The 18,538-nt window shown below is 42.6% G+C and overlaps 1 protein-coding gene across 1 annotated transcript in view; it reads right to left on the minus strand.

The window, feature by feature from the left end:
* Window positions 1–9,419: 9,419 nt before the first annotated feature.
* Window positions 9,420–18,538, minus strand: part of TBC1D9 (TBC1 domain family member 9) — a 110,967-nt gene continuing 101,848 nt past the window's right edge. Inside the window, exons 17-21 of the mRNA XM_068542536.1 lie at window positions 15,672–15,737; window positions 14,697–14,783; window positions 11,515–11,589; window positions 11,313–11,416; window positions 9,420–10,210 (exon numbers count right to left, since the gene is read on the minus strand). Of these exons, the coding sequence (XP_068398637.1) occupies window positions 9,485–10,210; window positions 11,313–11,416; window positions 11,515–11,589; window positions 14,697–14,783; window positions 15,672–15,737 (1,058 nt within the window). The 3' untranslated portion in view covers window positions 9,420–9,484. The remainder of the gene's footprint in view (window positions 10,211–11,312; window positions 11,417–11,514; window positions 11,590–14,696; window positions 14,784–15,671; window positions 15,738–18,538) is intronic.

Genomic DNA, 18,538 nt, shown 5'->3' on the forward strand with positions numbered 1-18,538 from the left:
CATTTTTTTTTTAGATTCCATATATATGCGTTAGCATACGGTATTCGTTTTTCTCTTTCTGACTTACTTCACTCTTTCTGACTTACTTCACTTCTACCTTCACCTGTGAGGTAGGTCCATCCACCTCACTGCAAACAACTCAATTTCGTTTCTTTCTATGGCTGAGTAATATTCCATTGTATATATGTGCCACATCATCTTTATCCAATATAAACTGATTTCATACTAATGAGTAACTGTGGTCTTTTTTTGAAGAAAGATCGTTAACCCAAGCAGGCCCACTCCAAAGCATTTTTGGGTGGGGGAAGAGCACACATGGAGACCTTAGGCCTGCCCCCTTCTCTTATCACCCCCTCCATATCTCCCTGGGAGGGGCCTTGTGTCTATGGTGCGACACCCCAGCTCCTGCATCGTAGCTCTGTAAACAGTCTTCCCAACAGGCAGCTCGCAGGCACCTTTGTGCCCTAGGGTGCCCACATCTCAGCAGGATGGGAAGAGGACTCGGCGGGGAATAATGGGGTCCGGGGTCTGGAGTGTGGTCTAGATGGTAAGGATGACGCAGCTCCCCACACCACAGTCTCCGTGGTCCTTCCGATGTGGTGTGTAGCGAGCTGTATGACCCAACTGGGTGGACAAGGCAGGGCCCACTAAAGGATGGGGCCCAAGCAAGACAGGACACCAAGTGCTCATGTCTGAGGACAGGACTGAACCCAAGTGGCTCGCTGATTCATGGCATTTCGGGTTGTATTATATTAAATATGTAATACATATTTTAAAATACAGGCAAAGGGAAGGACAGATATCTGGGGTCAAGTCTGCCCACAAGCTTAGCTTCATGGAGCAGTTTTACTGAATGTCCTCCTTTCCTCGTCTTAGGAGGAGGGGGGTCACTAAACTCTCCAGGTTTGTTTTCTTCCCACAGGAGTTTCCATGGCAGCTGCCGTCAGAGGGGAGGAGGAAGAGAAGATAGAAAAGGGAGTCAGTTGGAAAGGGCAGAAGTTTGTGTGCAGGAAGGATGCTTCTTCCCATAAGAGGTGGCTCCAGTGATCTGCCCTCTGCTTTGTTGACTCTTTCTTTTTTCCTCTAAGTTCTCAGGTTAGAGACTTTAAACTGGTGTAGGGTATCCCTTCCCCTTTCAAAGGCTCGAACTGTAGATGGGGGAGGGAAAGCCGTAGAAAACATATGAGGGAGGGTAAGCGCGTGGCTGTCTCACCTGCTGGTCCTGACTCAGCGCTGCCCCGTCCCTGCCCATCACAGCCAGAGGTGCCAATCAGAAATAGGACGTGGACATTTCAAGGGGACTAGACCGAACGATTTTGAATCTTGGCCTAGCTGTTTCAGACAGTGAGCACATATGTCCTTCTCTCCTGTGTTCTTTCTCTCCCCCGGGCCCCCTCACCTGCCACCCTGTTTCCCCTTTGCCAAACTGAGAAAGAACATTACCCAGCTTTGTCTGCTGGTGCTGCTGTCTGGGAGATTTCCTGGTGGAAGGTCCACTCAGCATTGAGCCCTCTGTCAGAGTTCAGGCTTTATTATTTTAAAAGTAGCACCCTTGAATTTTTAGATGGTTGTCTCATTGAATGTGGATCATTGTGACCTTTGTTTCTTCATTCAGACCTCTCATGTTTTTAAAGGAGCTTTTGAAAGAGCAACTGAGGTTGCCTCTTTTGCGGAGAAAATACTAAGTGCAGTAGATTGAAGTGCCTTTGGAGAGGAGGAGGACATTTCGGAGGATGAAGAGGTCTGACCTAGACCTGTGCTTTTGGATGTGATTTTTGTACATGCTTTCCCTGAGCTTATGACTGTCAGGGGAGGCCACCAGAAGTCATCTGTGATCCAGGCACCTGATGGGAGGTGCCAGCTGAGGGCTCTGTGCCTCTGGGGACTGCCTGGCCCTGGCATGGCCTATAAGGAAATGTTGCCCGTTTAAGGCCATGAACCCAAGAGGAAATTACATTTTAAACAGAAAGAAGATCCTGTGGAAATATTTCACATTAGGTAATGTTTGCGTCATGGAGGACATCATCTCTCCTCCTTGTAATCTTTTCGTCCTTTGATCCTTTGGCTTCCTGTGTTCAAAATAGAATAAAGTGCACCGTCTCTGCTCTGTGTGACCTGAAGCAGATGCATCTGTCAAGTTCTTCCTGATATCCTTTGAGTTACACTTGAATTCACAGCTCTGCCCTCCTTTTCTGCCCGATTTGTATTGAGCATTAAGGGGCAACATGTCCTTTTATTTTTTACTAGAGATGTAAAACTGTAACCGGAATATATTGAATGTGGGCCTCAAACTTAGTCACAGAGAATGGTCTTTAGCCCAACATTACCCTCTAGTGGGATACAATAGAATGGATATTAATTAGGTTGTAAGATGCAGCTGAACAGGTATAGCTGGAGATTTTGTGTCAGGTCGGCTCTGTGACAAATACAAGTGGCTATTAAGACTAAAGAAAGAAGCAGAAGAGAAAGAAGAAAATTTAAAAATACATCTCACGTTTGGAAAGTCACTAGCCTTTGGTGAGGGTGGAGCAATTCATCATGCTTCATAACCTCCTCATTTTCTTTCATTTTATTCTCTCTTTGTTGCCACAGTGAATGGCATTTAGAACTAGAGAAACAAAAACCAGAAGCCAGATTTAAAACGGGTAACAGCTTGGCTCTTATGAAAATTTACACACTACTGTAGAACACGTGACATCCAATGGTAGAAGACAAATCCAAAAGAAGCCGGAAGGACCAGTAAACATTTCAAAGAATATTCAACCTCCTTACTATGAGAGAACTTCAAACTGAGATGAAATATCATCTTTCATCTATCAGATTAGTATACATCGAAAGATGGTTAACTTCAAATGTCGGTGAACGCATATGGCTGTTGTTGGGAGTGTGAACGAAGTGAATTATTTTGAAAGCCCATTAGGCGGGGTGCGCTACTGTGTTAACGGGTGTATGCATTGATCCCATAATTTTACTCCTTCACTTCTGTCCCAGAGAAATATTCTTACATATGACTCAAATCTCTTTACAGTGATATTCAGTGCCACAAGGTTTATAATTAGAAGAGTCTACCATAGCGAAAGTCCATCACCTCGGAGGGGGGATTGGTGTGTGGTTAAATAAAACACGGAACATTCCCTTTCTACGGCAAACTGTGCTCCCATTAAAACAAATGAGGTGGATCTATCTATACTGACATGGAACGATCTCTCTGACACTTAGGTGAAGAAATGAAATCAGAGAATACTTTTAGTTTGATCTATTTTTTAAAATGTGTGTATGTAATAGATAATCAACCAAGACCTACCGTATAGCACAAGGAACTCTGCTCAATAGTCTGTAATAACTTAAGTGGGAAAAGAATTTGAAAGAGAAAAAAACACCTATGTGTGTATGTACATAGATGTGTATATAAATTTGTGGAACCAATGAGCTTCAGTCTCTCAATAATATTACCATGAGGGAAATAGGAGTTCGTTAATAAAGGAAGACTTTCTAGATAATTTTCTAGTGTTCGATATGGGTATTCTTTTTTGATTGTTGCATCTGTGTATTTCTTGTGCGTAAAAAGTAAACAAAAATAATTAGATATAATTATGTGGTGTTCTTGTGGATATACTGATGCTGATTGGAGACTTCACTACTGTGGGGTGTAGAAAGTATAAATTTAGCATCGTAGCAAGGCTAAACCCAGTGACGTCTTTCTACCAAGTGTCATTTTTCAAGAAATCCCAGCACATTGGGTAAACATTTTGCTGGAGGAATGAGTGGATCTGTAATCTTCCAGATAGTCCGAATCTTTTCCTGGCTTCATCACTGCCCGAGTCAGCACTGTTTACTCGGGGCTCTGGAGTGGGCTAGGATGGACGAGGCGGCAGCAGAGCTGGGGGAGTGATGAGGGCCACCTTGGAGACTCCAACCATCACGTCTCTTCCCAGCAAACACCCCTGAAACTGGTCAAGCCACCGAGGAGACAATTTGCTCTAAAATTGTCCTTTCCCCCTCCCATTTAGAAAGAAAATGGAATTCCGAAGGAGATTCTGAAAACTCCATGTCAACTTGTGTGTATTATTAAAGCTACTCCACCTTACATTTCATTTTCAAAGGTGTTTCATATGTTGTTGAAGTCTTTTAGGAAGTCAGTATGCCCGGGTTAACGTCACCTCAGCAGGCATTCACAAATTCCCTTATTGCATGCTGCATCTTCTTCTTTATGAGAGCAGCTCTTGAAGAAATAACCCAGGGCCTCACCCCAAAATATTTTGTGCTTTTATTTTTTTCATGGACTCTCTCAAAGGTCTTCTCAGCTTATATGAGCATCTCTTTGACTGATTTCTCCAAGAAGGACCCAGTGAATTCAAATGTTACTCCCTTATTTTTTTCCTTGTTCTGACATACAGTTCTTTCTCACAGTGAGAAGAGATATGGTGTTGCATTACACTGGAAATAGCTGATATTTCAGTACAAATTATAGAGGAATATTGTCCAAATATGTGATGCTAAACTCTCCTTTTTGGCTTTTGATGAAATGTCATAGGGATCATATATCATTTCATACCAAGATTTCGTTCACTTCCAAAATTTCAAATGTCAACACTGTCCTCTATTTCTCACTCTTAGCTCTAAATTTGGGACAGGAGTTGTTGGAGGGATTGAAATATTGCACGTGGTTCATAGATTTTGACAGTATGACAAAGGATGCTGTAAATTATGTACCAAAACCAGCAAGTGGGAAAAGTAAATAAACTGTAGAACCTCATACATTTTAGGTTCCTTGGCCCTTAGAATACCAATAAGTGAAGATAAACTTCTATGGAGAAACAAGCAGTAACCGATTATAAACATTCTTATATGCTTGTTTATTATTCTGTAGGAAACTGAAGAGGTTTGAAGCAGAGGAAAACATGATTACACTGAAGTTTTAGAAAGATCGTGTAAGCAGCAGCTTAAAAGAGTAACTGGAGGGTGTGAGGGGGTTGCCTAGGGGCAGACAAAGTGGCTACAATCCAGCAATCTTTGTCGTAATCAAATCTTTGTTCTTTTCAAACACTTGCCGCCAACATTTATACACACATAGGAAAGCGTGGCATCATGCACTGGTAAAATTGACCATTTCTTTCTTGCTTGCCAGTGGATGGAAGAGTAACTATATCCCACTCAGACTAACCCATAGCCAAAGGGCTATCCTGAATGACTGCCTTCCTATTGTTAAAAAACAGACCCAATTAAGGAAAGTTGCCTTGGAGTCGCCAGATTCAGGGACTATAAATCTACATATAATCTTCCATCAGAGCATAAACTTATGAGTCTCATTTTGAGTCACACTTTGGGGCACAAGGGTTGGACCATCAGATATTACGCAGAGGTGTCAAGAAGAGGCAAACTGCTGAGAACCTGCTTGATCCACCCAAGGTTGAGGCATGCTTTGTTCTTTTAAGTAAAAGGCAATTGATCTCCTGTTATGTGGCAGGTAGTTGAGATTACTACTTTTGTTTAAGGATAACCTATTTTTGTTTTTTAAGTACAGTCTGCAGTGAAGAGGATAGAACAAATATTAATATATGAGTCTAATAAAACCCTCTTGGACATACAGACAAATACAAGGCTGGAGTAAGACAGTATAATTGGGAATAGACAGAGGAACGGAGATTAAGAGGCACTCAGAAGAAATAATGGATTGGTCTCAGTAACTGGAGGTGGGACATAGGCAAGCAGGAGGAATCAAGGGTGACTCTCACATTTCTGGCGTCAGGTACTGGATGGATATTGGTATTGCTAATCAAGTTAAGAAATAACGAAGTGAAACAGGTTATGGGGACAAAGTCATTCAGTTTTTGAAGTGCATGACAGTATCTGAAACACGGTAGGTGGTGGATAGTCATGAAATAAGGGAATTCACTAGACAATAGATTATCTCCAACCTATTCCTTAGGATGTGGCATCCGTCTAGCTGATATTTTGCCCTTGAGGTATTCTAAGAACAGCTACAGGATTTACGTCTGCAGAGTCCTGGCCTCTCTGTGAGGGTGAGGTGAAGTAGTTGTGAATCCAGGAAGCCCAAATAACCCACAGCTTGGCCCTCAGCCGTCTACTCCGAGCCGATGTGCAGACCCATCTCCCGGCAGACGGTCCTATTACCAAAGCCCACAGGGAGAGCATCCCAGGCCCTGCCTTTTCTCCTCACTCTGTGTCTCTCTATAAATCCCTTTGTCTGGCTGCCTAAGATTTCTTTTTAAAGAATTAGACTGTCACGAATATGTCAAACAAAAGGCACGGGGCCCTAAACATTAAGTAAAAGAGTTATTTTAAAACAGAAAACAGCGTGAAATGTTGTACTCACCACATCAGTTGCTGTTCTTTTCAGGTTAGAAGCTGATGCTGTAACAAAAGAGCCGCCTTACAGGACGAGTCGTGAAGAATACACAGAGGAGCCCTTAACCGGATGTACAGGAGAATGAGGCATCGGCCAGGACACCCCATGAGTTTCACTGTTAGATTCATGAACTAAGTAGCTGAGTTGAGGTCCCCTCTACAAAGCTTCCATCGGAGACCAGGTCAAGGTCACTCTACCAGGACTGGAAAGCTACTCTATCTCTGGGGACAGGAAAGGGCTCCCCTCTGCCTGGCCACCAAGGTTCCCAGCCTGCATCCTTGGTGGGGGATGAAGACGCTGTTGGCAGTGAACCTTCTCATTGTCCGTGGCTCCCTTGGTGACACTTGCACAAAGCTTATCCCCCTCCTACCCAGAATCAGACTTGAAGTAACGCAGGATGGATGATGTGGCTAGATCCGTGTTTTCTCTGGAGCACTCACTTCCCAAGCATCCAGGCTCCAAATGGTTTCTCCCTTTTCCCCCAGCAGTAGCTTTCTCTTTTGAGTTTTCATATATGAAAGCTCCACTGAGGCCAGTGCCCAGGGCTCTGGAGCTAGAAGCTCCCTGGGATGCCAGATCAAGTCTATTAGGATATAGACATTGAGCCCATCATCTGTGCTGGTGTAATGATTATTAGCATCACAGAACTAGATGGGAAGTGGCCATTCAGAGAAGGTGGTCAATCACAATACACTGAAATCAAAGAGAATAATCCATGAAGATACTAAAAAGACATACACACAACCATTAAAAACTAGACAGGAAGTTTAATGCTCTTTGAAATGCCCTGTCTGCCTCTGGAGGCTGAGGAGGAAGGCACTGACAAGACGGTCTCAGAGATTGAGCTGGAAAGAATCAACTCAAAGGCTCACGGCTCCTCCATAGGTAGCCTTTAGAAACAAACGGACTAGAATCTGCTGTTATATAGTATATTGGCACTGGGATAGAAGCACTAGGAGGTGCTTGAACAAATAAGGACAGTATTATGACAGAGCGTCAATAGGAACATACACTTTCAGGGTGACGCACTGTTCAGTTATAATCCCGTTCTCAGTGATAATGGAAAATTCTGGCTCCTCTCATTTATCTAGGGCTACACATTTAAATACATGCTCATTCCCCTCCCAAACCCATCTTTAATTCTGGAGGTGAGAGAGAGTATCAGACTGTATAGAGTTATTTCTTGAGGCATCTTTAAGTGATAGACAGAATAATGGAATAATGTATAACCATCTAAGAGTCGAATCAAATGAATAACTACTCAATTAAATACATAATCACATGGTGTTACAGTGTACTAATCAGGGTTAAACAGAGGGACTTTCACCCTTTTATCACTTATGTAGGATAAGTTAAATAATTAGATGACTGACAATGATTCTCTTCCTTATTTTACATTCATATGCACATCACTATGTAGTGTATTTCTGTATTTCTTTTCTTTTCTTTTCTTTTTTCTTTTTTGGCTATGCTGCAGGCTTTCGGGATCTTAGTTCCCTGACCAGGGATTGAACCTGGGCCCCCAGCAGTGAGAGCGCCGAATCCTAACCACTGGACCGCCCGGGGAATTCCCCATACTGTATATTTCTTATCTCAAAATATTTGCCTACAAAAATTTGTTACCTAAGTCAAAATGGTTGCCTAACATAATTTCCCCTGCAAAACTGTCAAAAGAATAATGTTATCATCACCTTAGACAGGAACTCAAGCACTGAGATAAAAGCCACATCTGAGTATCGGATGTATTTTATTTGTTCACATTTATCCTACTTGAGGTTAACACTACTTCATTGGACAGTTTAAAAAATCATTCTGTAAACAAAATAAAAAAGAGCAGCAACAGCTATAATAAAGACACAATGGATACTAAAATAAAGGAATGCATTGGAAGGAATATTCTGCATAAGCAAAGAAAACGTGACCATGATTATGAATTCAACAATAAGAGAAAAAAACTCCAACTTCTGTAAAAGACAAAACTATAATAGGAATAAAAAAGAAGCAACAATACAAAGTGCAGGTGCGATAGTTTTCATTTCCAAGTCCATTCAGGAAATAGAGCATACTATTCTTTTATATAAAGTGACAAGTTCCGCTTTAAACGTTCAGTTACGTTATCTTGCAGGTTGTTTTTTCAATTTACATTATCTCTACTTTACATGGATTTAACTGGAAAGATGGTCCTATGTGATACATGGTATAATTTCTTGAACCTATGGAGAGTATGGAAATGGTAAAGTTTATTCTTTTACTTTTTGCTTCATTTGCAAAGAGTAACAAGAAGCTGAAAATCTAGTATGAGAAGCATCAGTATTTTTACTCCCCACCCCCCCAAAAAAAACCTGAGCCCTCTTATCATTTTTGTTGCCACTTTCAGATTCTCTGTAACAAAAGACTGTTCATTTCCCCTGAATTCTGGCCCGCTGACTTAAATCATCAGTTTTTTAAAATGCAAAATTGGCCTGGTATTTGTCCAAATTGATCAGATAGAGGTGTTATTCTGGCATCACATAAAAATCACTTACACTTTCATAATTGCTTAGAACCTCAAAAGGGAACATCTGTTAAACATGATTTTTGAATAGAGGACTTTTATGAAATATATTTCAAATCTTAAAAAATCGTTTTAATGCTCCCTAAAAGCGGTATAGGACTTACCCCAGCTGACAGTGCCTCTTCCATTTAAGAACATTCTGTGTTTGTGGCATTCTACGTTCCTTACAGCTCTAATTTTACTTAAAAAGCCCAAATACACGTCTGCTGCCTTATTTAGTGTTAAACAGCACTACGTATACAGCTCAACAGCAAGATTAAGAAGTTATAAATACACACATATCACGGACAGAGTCACCTTTCTTTTGGAATTCATTGAATCAAACCGTATTCTGGTAAATCCCCCTCCCCCCCGACAAGAGCGTGTACTGTGCCTACATCGAGGTGTTTTAAGTATTTCTCCAACAGCTTTCATTGTTATTATATTATGAAAACACTAGGCTTTAAGCCGGGTACTAATAAATATTTAATTTAAAAGGAAGAAAGAAACCCCAACACAGAACATAAAAAAGACCCTCCCCCCCGCCCCCGTCCTGCGTGTCCCTACAGAAGGCGCGGGATTCACCCGGACATGGCCGAGATCTCGTAGTCACTGGCCGAGGTGAGGGGCTTGCCCATCATCCGGATGTTTTTCGCACTGGTGATCCTGGCCATCATGCACACGGGCTTGTCAAAGTACTTCACCAGGGCGGGCTCTGTCAGGAGGGAGGCCAGGAACTGCTCGAAGGTGATGGCCCAGTCCCGGTCCAGGCTGCTGCTCTGGGGCAGCGCCGCGGGGCCCTGGCCGCTGCGCACCAGGACCGTGTCCTCGCCGATGTCTTCGCAGTGCAGCTTGTCCTCCTCGTGGGAGCCGGCACTCAGCACCGAGTACGAGGACATGGAGCTGTCATCCTTGGTGTCGTCGTCGGAGATGAGCATGGAGGAGCAGGCCCCGTGGTCCCGGGGCGAGGAGTCCTCTAGCTTGATGTCCTCCATCTGGCCCCCCAGGGAGCGTTCCTCGCCGTCCCCCGCCAAGCTGGCCGGGAGGGGCGCCGCGGCTTCCGGCGCGTAAGGCTGGCCCGGCCCTTTGGTGGGGAAGAGCACGCCGCCGGGGACGCCCTGGTTACCGGAGGGCCCGCCGCCTCCGCTCCCGCCCTCCCTGGCAGGCTGGGGAGTGAAGAGCTTGCCCACTTCCCCGATCTCCAGCAGGAGGCTGGTCACCGCCGCCGTGGCGTGGTACAGCTCCTGCTCGTTGGGGTCCTCGCTGAACATGTTATACATCGTCTTACACAGCTCGATAAACTGCCCCTGAAAAGGGATGGAGGGAAAACACACGTTATGTGGCCACCTCATGAGGAGCACGGAGGCAGGACCCAAGCGGACTGCAGAGCCATTTAATATCAGGACTCCTACAAGACCCCGGAAGAGTCCTACCCTAGGGTGGATGGATGTGTAGTTTAAAGTCTCTTTAAATGCTTCCTTTTTTTAAACTGGGAAAACTTCTGACATCCATGAAAGTAGAAAGAATGAAATAATACACCTTTATAATAGTACCTATCACTCTAGAGTCAAGAAGGACCACGGGGACCTCCCTCGTGGCCCAGTGAGTAAGACTCTGCACTCCCAATGCAGGGGGCCTGGGTTCCATCCCTGGTCGGGGAACTAGATCCCACATGCATGGCAACTAAGAGCCTGCGTGCCGCAATGAAGATCCCACGTGCCGCAACTAAGACCCGGTGCAGCCAAAATAAATAAAGAAATATTAAAAAGGAAAAAAAAGAAGGACCACGTTATACAAATGTTTCACTAACTGTTTTATCCTTTCTTGCAGTATCTTACGTAAATCGCAGACCTCACCTCATCTCAAATCTACACACTACAGCAGGCAGCCCAATTTTTCCAAGGTCAGGTCAGCTCCAATCCCCTCTCCCGCGACACACCTGCTGGTATCCACGGACGGAAGTCATGCCTCCCACCCCCACCAGGATGATTTATCTGTTCTTCTGTTAGAAAACAGCATTTGCATCCTGTATTTTAATTATTTATATTGTTTTATCGCCCTCATTACATTTCAGCTGTTTAAGGAAAAAAATATGTCAGACGCCTTTATAGCTGAGCACAGTGGTTTGAAAACAGCATGAGCTTGTCTTCTGAGTATCTGAGGGTATTGTTAAAGATTGGGATGAGAATGCATGTATTCTCAAATTTGAGTATTTCGTGGTTCACATATTCTCTGAGGAGGTCATTTTCTCACAACAGAGCATACTTTTAATGCACAAAAGCATGCACAAAATAGATCCAAACAGGTACTAATTAAGCACCTTGAGGAGTACTTATTCGACATTTATGTATGACTAGAAAACAGAGCTTCAAGGTGTGAAATGCATGAACTACACTGTTCAGTACTCACCTGATTCAATTTGGGTAAATCCTTTGCATTCTTTGATTTGGATTTATTTTCTGGAGTCCAGAGTCTCAGATAATTACGATTTTCTTGAGAATTTGCCCTCTTCCCTAAAACCCAAATGCCAAGAAATAAGTGTTCAAAGGTCAAGAAGCAACTGTTGAACCAGCAGTAAGGGAAACACAGAGAAGAGAAAGAAAGTCTGTACCTCTGTCCGGCTTTAGACTCACTGTAACAAAGCCATCGTCTGCACCGTGTTTGCTTCTGCTGTCCAATCCAACCACTACCAAGAAAGATTCAGAAGAAAAAAAGGAGAGTGTTACATGATGAACCCATAGGTTTAGCAGGTGTAGTAGAAAACAGAAAAACCTCTAGGTAGAGTTGCCTAACATAGCAAAACAAAACAAAAACAAAACCCCAGCACATAAATAATTAGGTAAACAACAAATAATTTTTTAAAGTGTGAGCTCCCACGTATCACATGGGACATACTCACGCTAAGCAAATTATTTTTTGTCCACCTCACGTTCAAATTTTACTGGGTGTCTCATATTTGATCTGACAACTGAGTGTTGCCTGCCAGATCAGTAAACAAAGGATGTTGCAGCCATCAAGCCAGCAGCACTGCAGCTGCCCCCAACTGTGCCATCTCCATCCTGAGGGGATTCAGGATGGAGAAAAATAGGATACTGGCCCTAGATAGCTAAGGTGCATATCAAAGGAGTGGTTTCAGTAAGCCCAGACTCTTGCATCTTCCCATCCACAGAAAAGCACTAAATTCATTAAAACACTAATCTTTTGATGTTCCCACTACCTGTTTTTTTTTTGGAAAAAAAATCTTATATATCCTGGCTCTCCTCCCTTATTTCTTCAGAGCAGTCCCTCTGAGCTATCCGAGAGGCTGCCTCCTGGGCTTACATCCTCAGTATGTCTGCCGAATAAAATGTAATTCTCAACTTTTAGGTAGTGCACTATTTTTTTTTTTTACAATCGAAAAACTCTATCTCTAGGTGAAAGATTCCCCAAGAATTCTTTTTCACAAGCAGGCCTCGGTGTATAAATAGGAATTAAAGGAATGATTTCATGTGGTGTTCAGTACTTAAAAAATGGTGGTGCTGGCCCCAGTGAATGTTGATTTCCCTCCTCTGTTACATTATCATCTTAACTTTGTATACATGAGATTGATCTTCTGTCAGGCTCTGCAAAAGATCAAGAGCTCACTTTTTAAAAAGAAACTGACATCTATGTTAATAAAAGAAAACAAATGTCATGTGCTACTAAATTCCTTCAGATTCATAATCTGGCATTTTTTGACTTTCAAGAAAACAACTTATAATAGTTTTCTTCTTTCTTCTTAAAACAGGACATCCCAGGGCTTCAAAAGGGAGAGGTGTACAATCCCCCCAGTTTCTCATTCAGTTTGTCAGCTGCAAGAATGCATCCCAAGCACTTCCTCAGCCATTCAAAAGGTGGCTGGTTTGCCGCATATGTAACCTTTACGTATTTAGTGTCAAATTAAAATCTCAGCAGCTTTTAAGACAGACTGAGGACAATGCACTATATATGCCGTGGAGAAAGTCCTCTCCTCGTAATGTTGAGCTAGCTTTAGGGAACAAGTAGATATTCCAAAATGTTATGGTAAGCCCCATGCAATGGATATTATACAGCCAATTAAAAACCATGTTTTCAGAGAATGTAAATGACATTGTAATAGGCTCACTGGATTTTAAGTGAAAAAAGGATACAAAACTGTATAGGCAGAAGAGGTGGAGATGGCATGTGCCAGAACACACTTGTTCTATTTTTAAGTTGTTCATAAAACAATCCTTCAGCCAAAACAAACAAACAAACAAAACTGTATCGGCAGTTTGATCCCAGTTTTATATACATATTATGGATATTATTATAATTATATGGATAAAAAAGGAAAAGAAATACTTTAAGATATTAATTATTATTGATAGTTATCTTTATATCACGCAGTTTTAAGACATCATTAGCTTATTTTATATATTCTGACCCATATTTAAAAAATTTTGATACAAAGCAATAGTACTTTTGGAGTTAGAAAAAACATTTTTTAAAAAGCATCTTTTGAGGCTATTAAATGCTACTGGCACGTAACCATTCCTGAAGCATTTCTGAAACAAGTGACTCCTTTTCTGAGATGAGTGCCCACTAAGAAAGATGCGGCTAACATTTTGCAGCCAAAATATGATTGCTAAGGATTTGAAGAATATTGTCGGATGTGCTAAGGCACTGCGCTAAGAGGCTTACTACATTATCTCACTAAGTCCTTACTATACCCAATGTGACAGCTCTCATCTCCACTTTCCACACAAGGACCCTGGTGCTCCCGGATGCCCGAAGCTGCCTGAGGTCATCTAGACAAACAGAGCTAGCATCCTGTCCAAAGCTCCTGCCCTTAACACGTATCACCAATAAGAAGACTGTCTGGCTCTCGCTCCTCTCCACTCAATCACTTATGTGCTCACGGTTTAAAAGCAGGTCTAAGCTGTGCTTATTTGGGGACTGTAAGATTTAAGAGGCAAAAGAACCCAGGAGCAACCCATGCTGACTCTCAACCTTGGGTGAAGTCAGGAGGCTGCCTGCCCTACGGATGAAGTATCAATAGAATGGAGATAACGCACAGCAGCAGCAAGCCCAGACGCTGCTTAGATCCACACATGGCACAACAGAACAGGTTCAAATGTAAATCTGGAGATATTTCTAATGAGCCAGATCATGTCTGTGTAGATCTAACAACTTCACAGAGCAGGGGTCAGCAAACTTTCTCTGTAAAGGGCCAGATGGCAAACATCTGAGGCAATTCTACCACTGTAGCGTGAGAGCAGCCATAGGCAATATATAACTGAATGAGCTTGGCTGTGTTCCTGGCTGTGTTCCAATAAAACTTTATTTATAGGCAGTAATGTTTAAATTTTATATTAATTCTTTGATATAAATTTTATATTATCACAGGCCGTACAAATAGGTGGTGGGCTGGATTTGGTCCAAAGTTTGCTGACGTCTGTTGCAGAGCAGCGTATCTTTTATCAATGCTAGTCCAGATTCTGGAGAGCAGCGTACACCAGAATGACGTTCTTAATGAACGTTTCTCCCTATCAAGGAGAGGGGAGCAAAGTATATGCCCTACAGGTAACGCTTTTTCTAAGCCAGCAGGACACAACGTACATGGTCCTTTCGGTGGGCTGAAGTACCCACTCCCCAGTAGTTACTCAAGTTCAAAAATTTAAAAAGAAAGTAGCATATTAGGCACCTGTATTCATTATACTTCTTTGATTGCCTAGCTTTGGAGGCAACTTTTCCCAATAACAGGGGGCTCTGTAGAAAAGAAACAGAGAGGCCCTGACGAGGAAAGTCACTTACCATGTGTGCATTCTGGGGTGATATCTTCAAAGAAGTATTGAGTTGCTTCAAAAGCAGAATCTGGCTCGTCTTGATCAGAGGATGGCTCTGGAGAGGGAGGAGAGATGATTCTCATATTGGCAGGGCCATGACTCAATGAAAGTGTGCTTTCATTGTTGAAGAAATGACATGGGGCTCATGAGAAGCCGAAGTTACGAAGGTGGGCTGGGGTGGGGGGGTCCCATCACTGGTGCGGGCCTTGAATGCCCACCTCCTCAAAACCCTTATGGGGGAGGGTCTCCCTCCAGTTCTAACTCCACCTTCCTTTATAACAACCCCACACTGAAGTGTCCCTTTCACATTTGCCTTTTTTGGAGACTTTTCCTAAATCCTAAGGAATGATGCTTTAAGGAACCAAATTTTGGGAAATTGTACACTATAGTGATAATTCCCAAATCTATAGTTTTACCCTATCTGTATCCTCAGAGCTAATCCCCCTTCCTTCCTCCCTTCCTCTTCCCTCCCTTTTTCCTTCTTCCCTTTTTCCCTCCCTTCCTTCCTTCCTCTCTCTCTCTGTTTCTCTTTCCCTCCATCCCTCCCTCCCTTTCTTTTTTAGTATTTGCTAGATATTTCCAGCTGGAGGCCATCCTTGTTTAAAACTGAACTCACAACTTCACCATCTTTCCCACTGTTTCTGTCAGTGGTAACACCGCTCCCCCTCAACTCAGAATCCCATGAGTTACCAAATGCTATCCGTTCTCTTGCAGAAGCCTGCTCTTTTCTATTACTGCAACTCACACTTCAGACAGGTGAATGATCATTGAATCAAGCACCTGCTGATTCAGGAACTCATGTAAAAAGTATCGTTCAGTTTGTTCTTAGTGACCAATGAGTGATTTTGTACATCAAAAAAAAAGGCAAACAGGTCTCACCAAAAAAGACTTCAAGCCAGGCCAGAGTCACAGGTATATGTGCTACTCTGTGTGTCTCGCTTACCAGGCAAGACGTGCATTTTGTACAGGAGTTTGAGCTTCTCTGTGAGGTCCCCATGGCACGCGGCACCTAGAAGTCACATAAGTACCAATGTGAAATGCACCATGTGTGCTACAATCCCCCCCCAGGCTCAGCGTCCCTCTGAAGCACCTACTTTTACAAATTGAAACCCAGGTGTCGTGTGGCAAAGAGTTTGGCCAGGACGTATTTGGGTTGAAAGCTCTGGAACCAGGACACCTGGTTTCAAATGCTTTGTACTTCCTATGTGCCCCTGGGAGAGTGAACCTCTTTATACCTCAGTTTCCCCTCTATGACGCAGGATGACAAATTAGAAGATACTACCAGTGGTCTTGATATCAGGGCCCATGAAATGTGAGAACTAAAGGTGTTAACACCTAGAATAGCGGCTGGCACAAATTAAGCTAGTGTTATTGATAAGAAAAGTCAGGTGACTGGGCCTCAACACCCTAAATACTTGCTAGAGTTCAGAAATAATCTCAATACATGTTTAAGAGTGCTTCAAATTACTCATTTTAGAAATCTTTTTTAGTTGCTTTTGGGGTCTCTTAAATATTTCTTCAGTTCAATTTAGCCTAACCTAGCCGCCATTATATCACCATTGCTTCAACCCAAAGAATCCTGTTACTTTTCCCTTACAGTCCATACGTATTTCAGGAATCAGAAAATCCTTTGTAAATACGTGTTCTCAGAGCACCTAGTTGAAGGTTAATCAGATTTGGGAAAAGGGGAATCACAGGATCTGGATTGGTTGGCAGGGACACCAGGGGTTGTCTCGTCCGGCCTCCCACTTAACGTAGGGGTCTCTTCACACATCCACATCCACGTCAGAGAGACGTCTGAGCCTCCTCAGGGACGGGAAACTCATCACAACCAGAGGCATCTCATCTCACTGGGGAGTTCTAGAAACACTGAAAGGGCTCCTGTCATTTTTACTTTAGTCAGGACCCTTAACCTGCAGGCTCAAGTGCATAAATTCCATGAACCACAAACAATGTAAAATGTGGCCACGTGCCGATGTCACTTTTTGGGAAGATCTCCACAGTCCTTATCAGATCTCAAAGAGATCACAACTCAAAAAAAGGTTTAGAACTATTCCTTTTCCTTCCTCTTTAAAGTCAAACAGAATAGGTCTATTATGTCTTCATTACAGCAGTCCTTCAGATTTTAAGGACAGCTGTCCTGTTCCTCTCCAGCTTATCTTTTCAAGGCAACTTTATGTCCCCCAGGCTGTACCTCTCTACGTTTTTTCAACTTTCTTATACGACATGGTTTGTACACTCTTCCCTATTCTCACCCACATTCACCTTATGTGTTAATGTGTCCATCAATAACCCTCCGGACAGAGAGTTCCAGAAGCCTCTCGTCCACTGCAGAGAATAGTGGAACTGTTCTTGACTCTTAGCCTAAAAGTCTGCATTCAACTCTTTATACTTTTCACTCTGGAGTTTCTTATTGACCACATAGTTAACTAAACCCCCAAATGCTTACACACTGACTAATACTAACCATGAAAATAATGACAGACATTTATGAACCATTCACTTTGTGTTAAACCCTATGTTAACTACTTTCCATATGCATTTCACTTTCTTCTCACAATAATTCTACGAGATGGTCACAATTATTATCCCAACTTTACAGATGAGAAAAGTCGGGCTTATTGATATTACGTAATGTTCAAGGTCATAAGCTAGCAAGTGGCAGGCCCAGGATTTGAACTCAGATTTGTCTGACCCTAGATCGCATGGTTGAAACCACCATACTATATATGCAGACAGACAGTTCTTTTACAGTCATTTCTTAAAATTTAAGATTTCTGATTTATCCCTATCAGTTTGTTTTTGCCAATCATTTCCTCCTCTGATTTCTTTAAATCTTGTTTTTGTCCTCCAACACAATGGCTGTCTCTCTTCACTTTGTGTAGCCAACACATTTGGTTGTGGTAGCTTCTCTCCCTTTATAGCTTAAATCCCTGACTGAGTCAGGTAGAGGGGGATAAGCAGGAATTGTAGTGACAACGATAACGAACACTTTTCGAGCCAGGCACTGTTGTAGGAACTTTACTTGAATTGTTTCTTTTAGTCCTGACAATAACTATTTTGCAAATGAGGGAACAATCACAGAGGTTAAATACCAAGCCCAGCATACTAGAGAACTCTCCATTGACCGTCATGCTTTGGGTGCAGGGTTCAGCCAGTCATTGAATCACCAACATCCATATCCCTCCAACTTTCCGTTTATAATGAGTTATCTGTCCAGTGACCAGCTGCCTCATGACATCTATGGCATGTTTAGAAATGCTGCCTTCCAGCAATACCACTGGGAAAGGAGGTCCAGCTTATTTGTGGCTTGCGATTGTAATCCCTCATCTCTAATTCCATAGAGATGGTCTGTTCATTAATTTCTAGAGGGATCTTTCTGGAGATGAGCATTGAAATTACTGATCCATCTCTTCCAGAATTCATTCTTTAGTTTCTTAAGACTTGAACAGAATTTCTCTTTTCTAGTCTACTTGTCTGTCTCCATAGCTGTAATCAACCCGCATGACTGACTACACCTCTGAGACCCCTCCCGGCAATCTGGGTGGAGTTTACTTTGCTCAGAGAACTCAACTGCATTTTTAAGAAGCCTAAGTACTCTTCTCCAATGTTTTCACTGTCTTGGACTGCGAACCTCTTTCCTTTTTGGAAGATTTTGAAGAGTATTTACCTTGTTGGGGTTTGACTAGGCTTAAGTAAATTAAATATCTATATTTATTCCTATCACTTTCTACACGTGTCTGGTATTTTCGTTATGAACATCTTTGCTAGAAGCAGATCTGCATCACAACTAATTGGCCGTAAGGCCAT

The sequence above is a fragment of the Eschrichtius robustus genome, chromosome 4, assembly GCF_028021215.1.
Source record: "Eschrichtius robustus isolate mEscRob2 chromosome 4, mEscRob2.pri, whole genome shotgun sequence".
In the NCBI taxonomy this organism is placed as follows: domain Eukaryota; kingdom Metazoa; phylum Chordata; class Mammalia; order Artiodactyla; family Eschrichtiidae; genus Eschrichtius; species Eschrichtius robustus.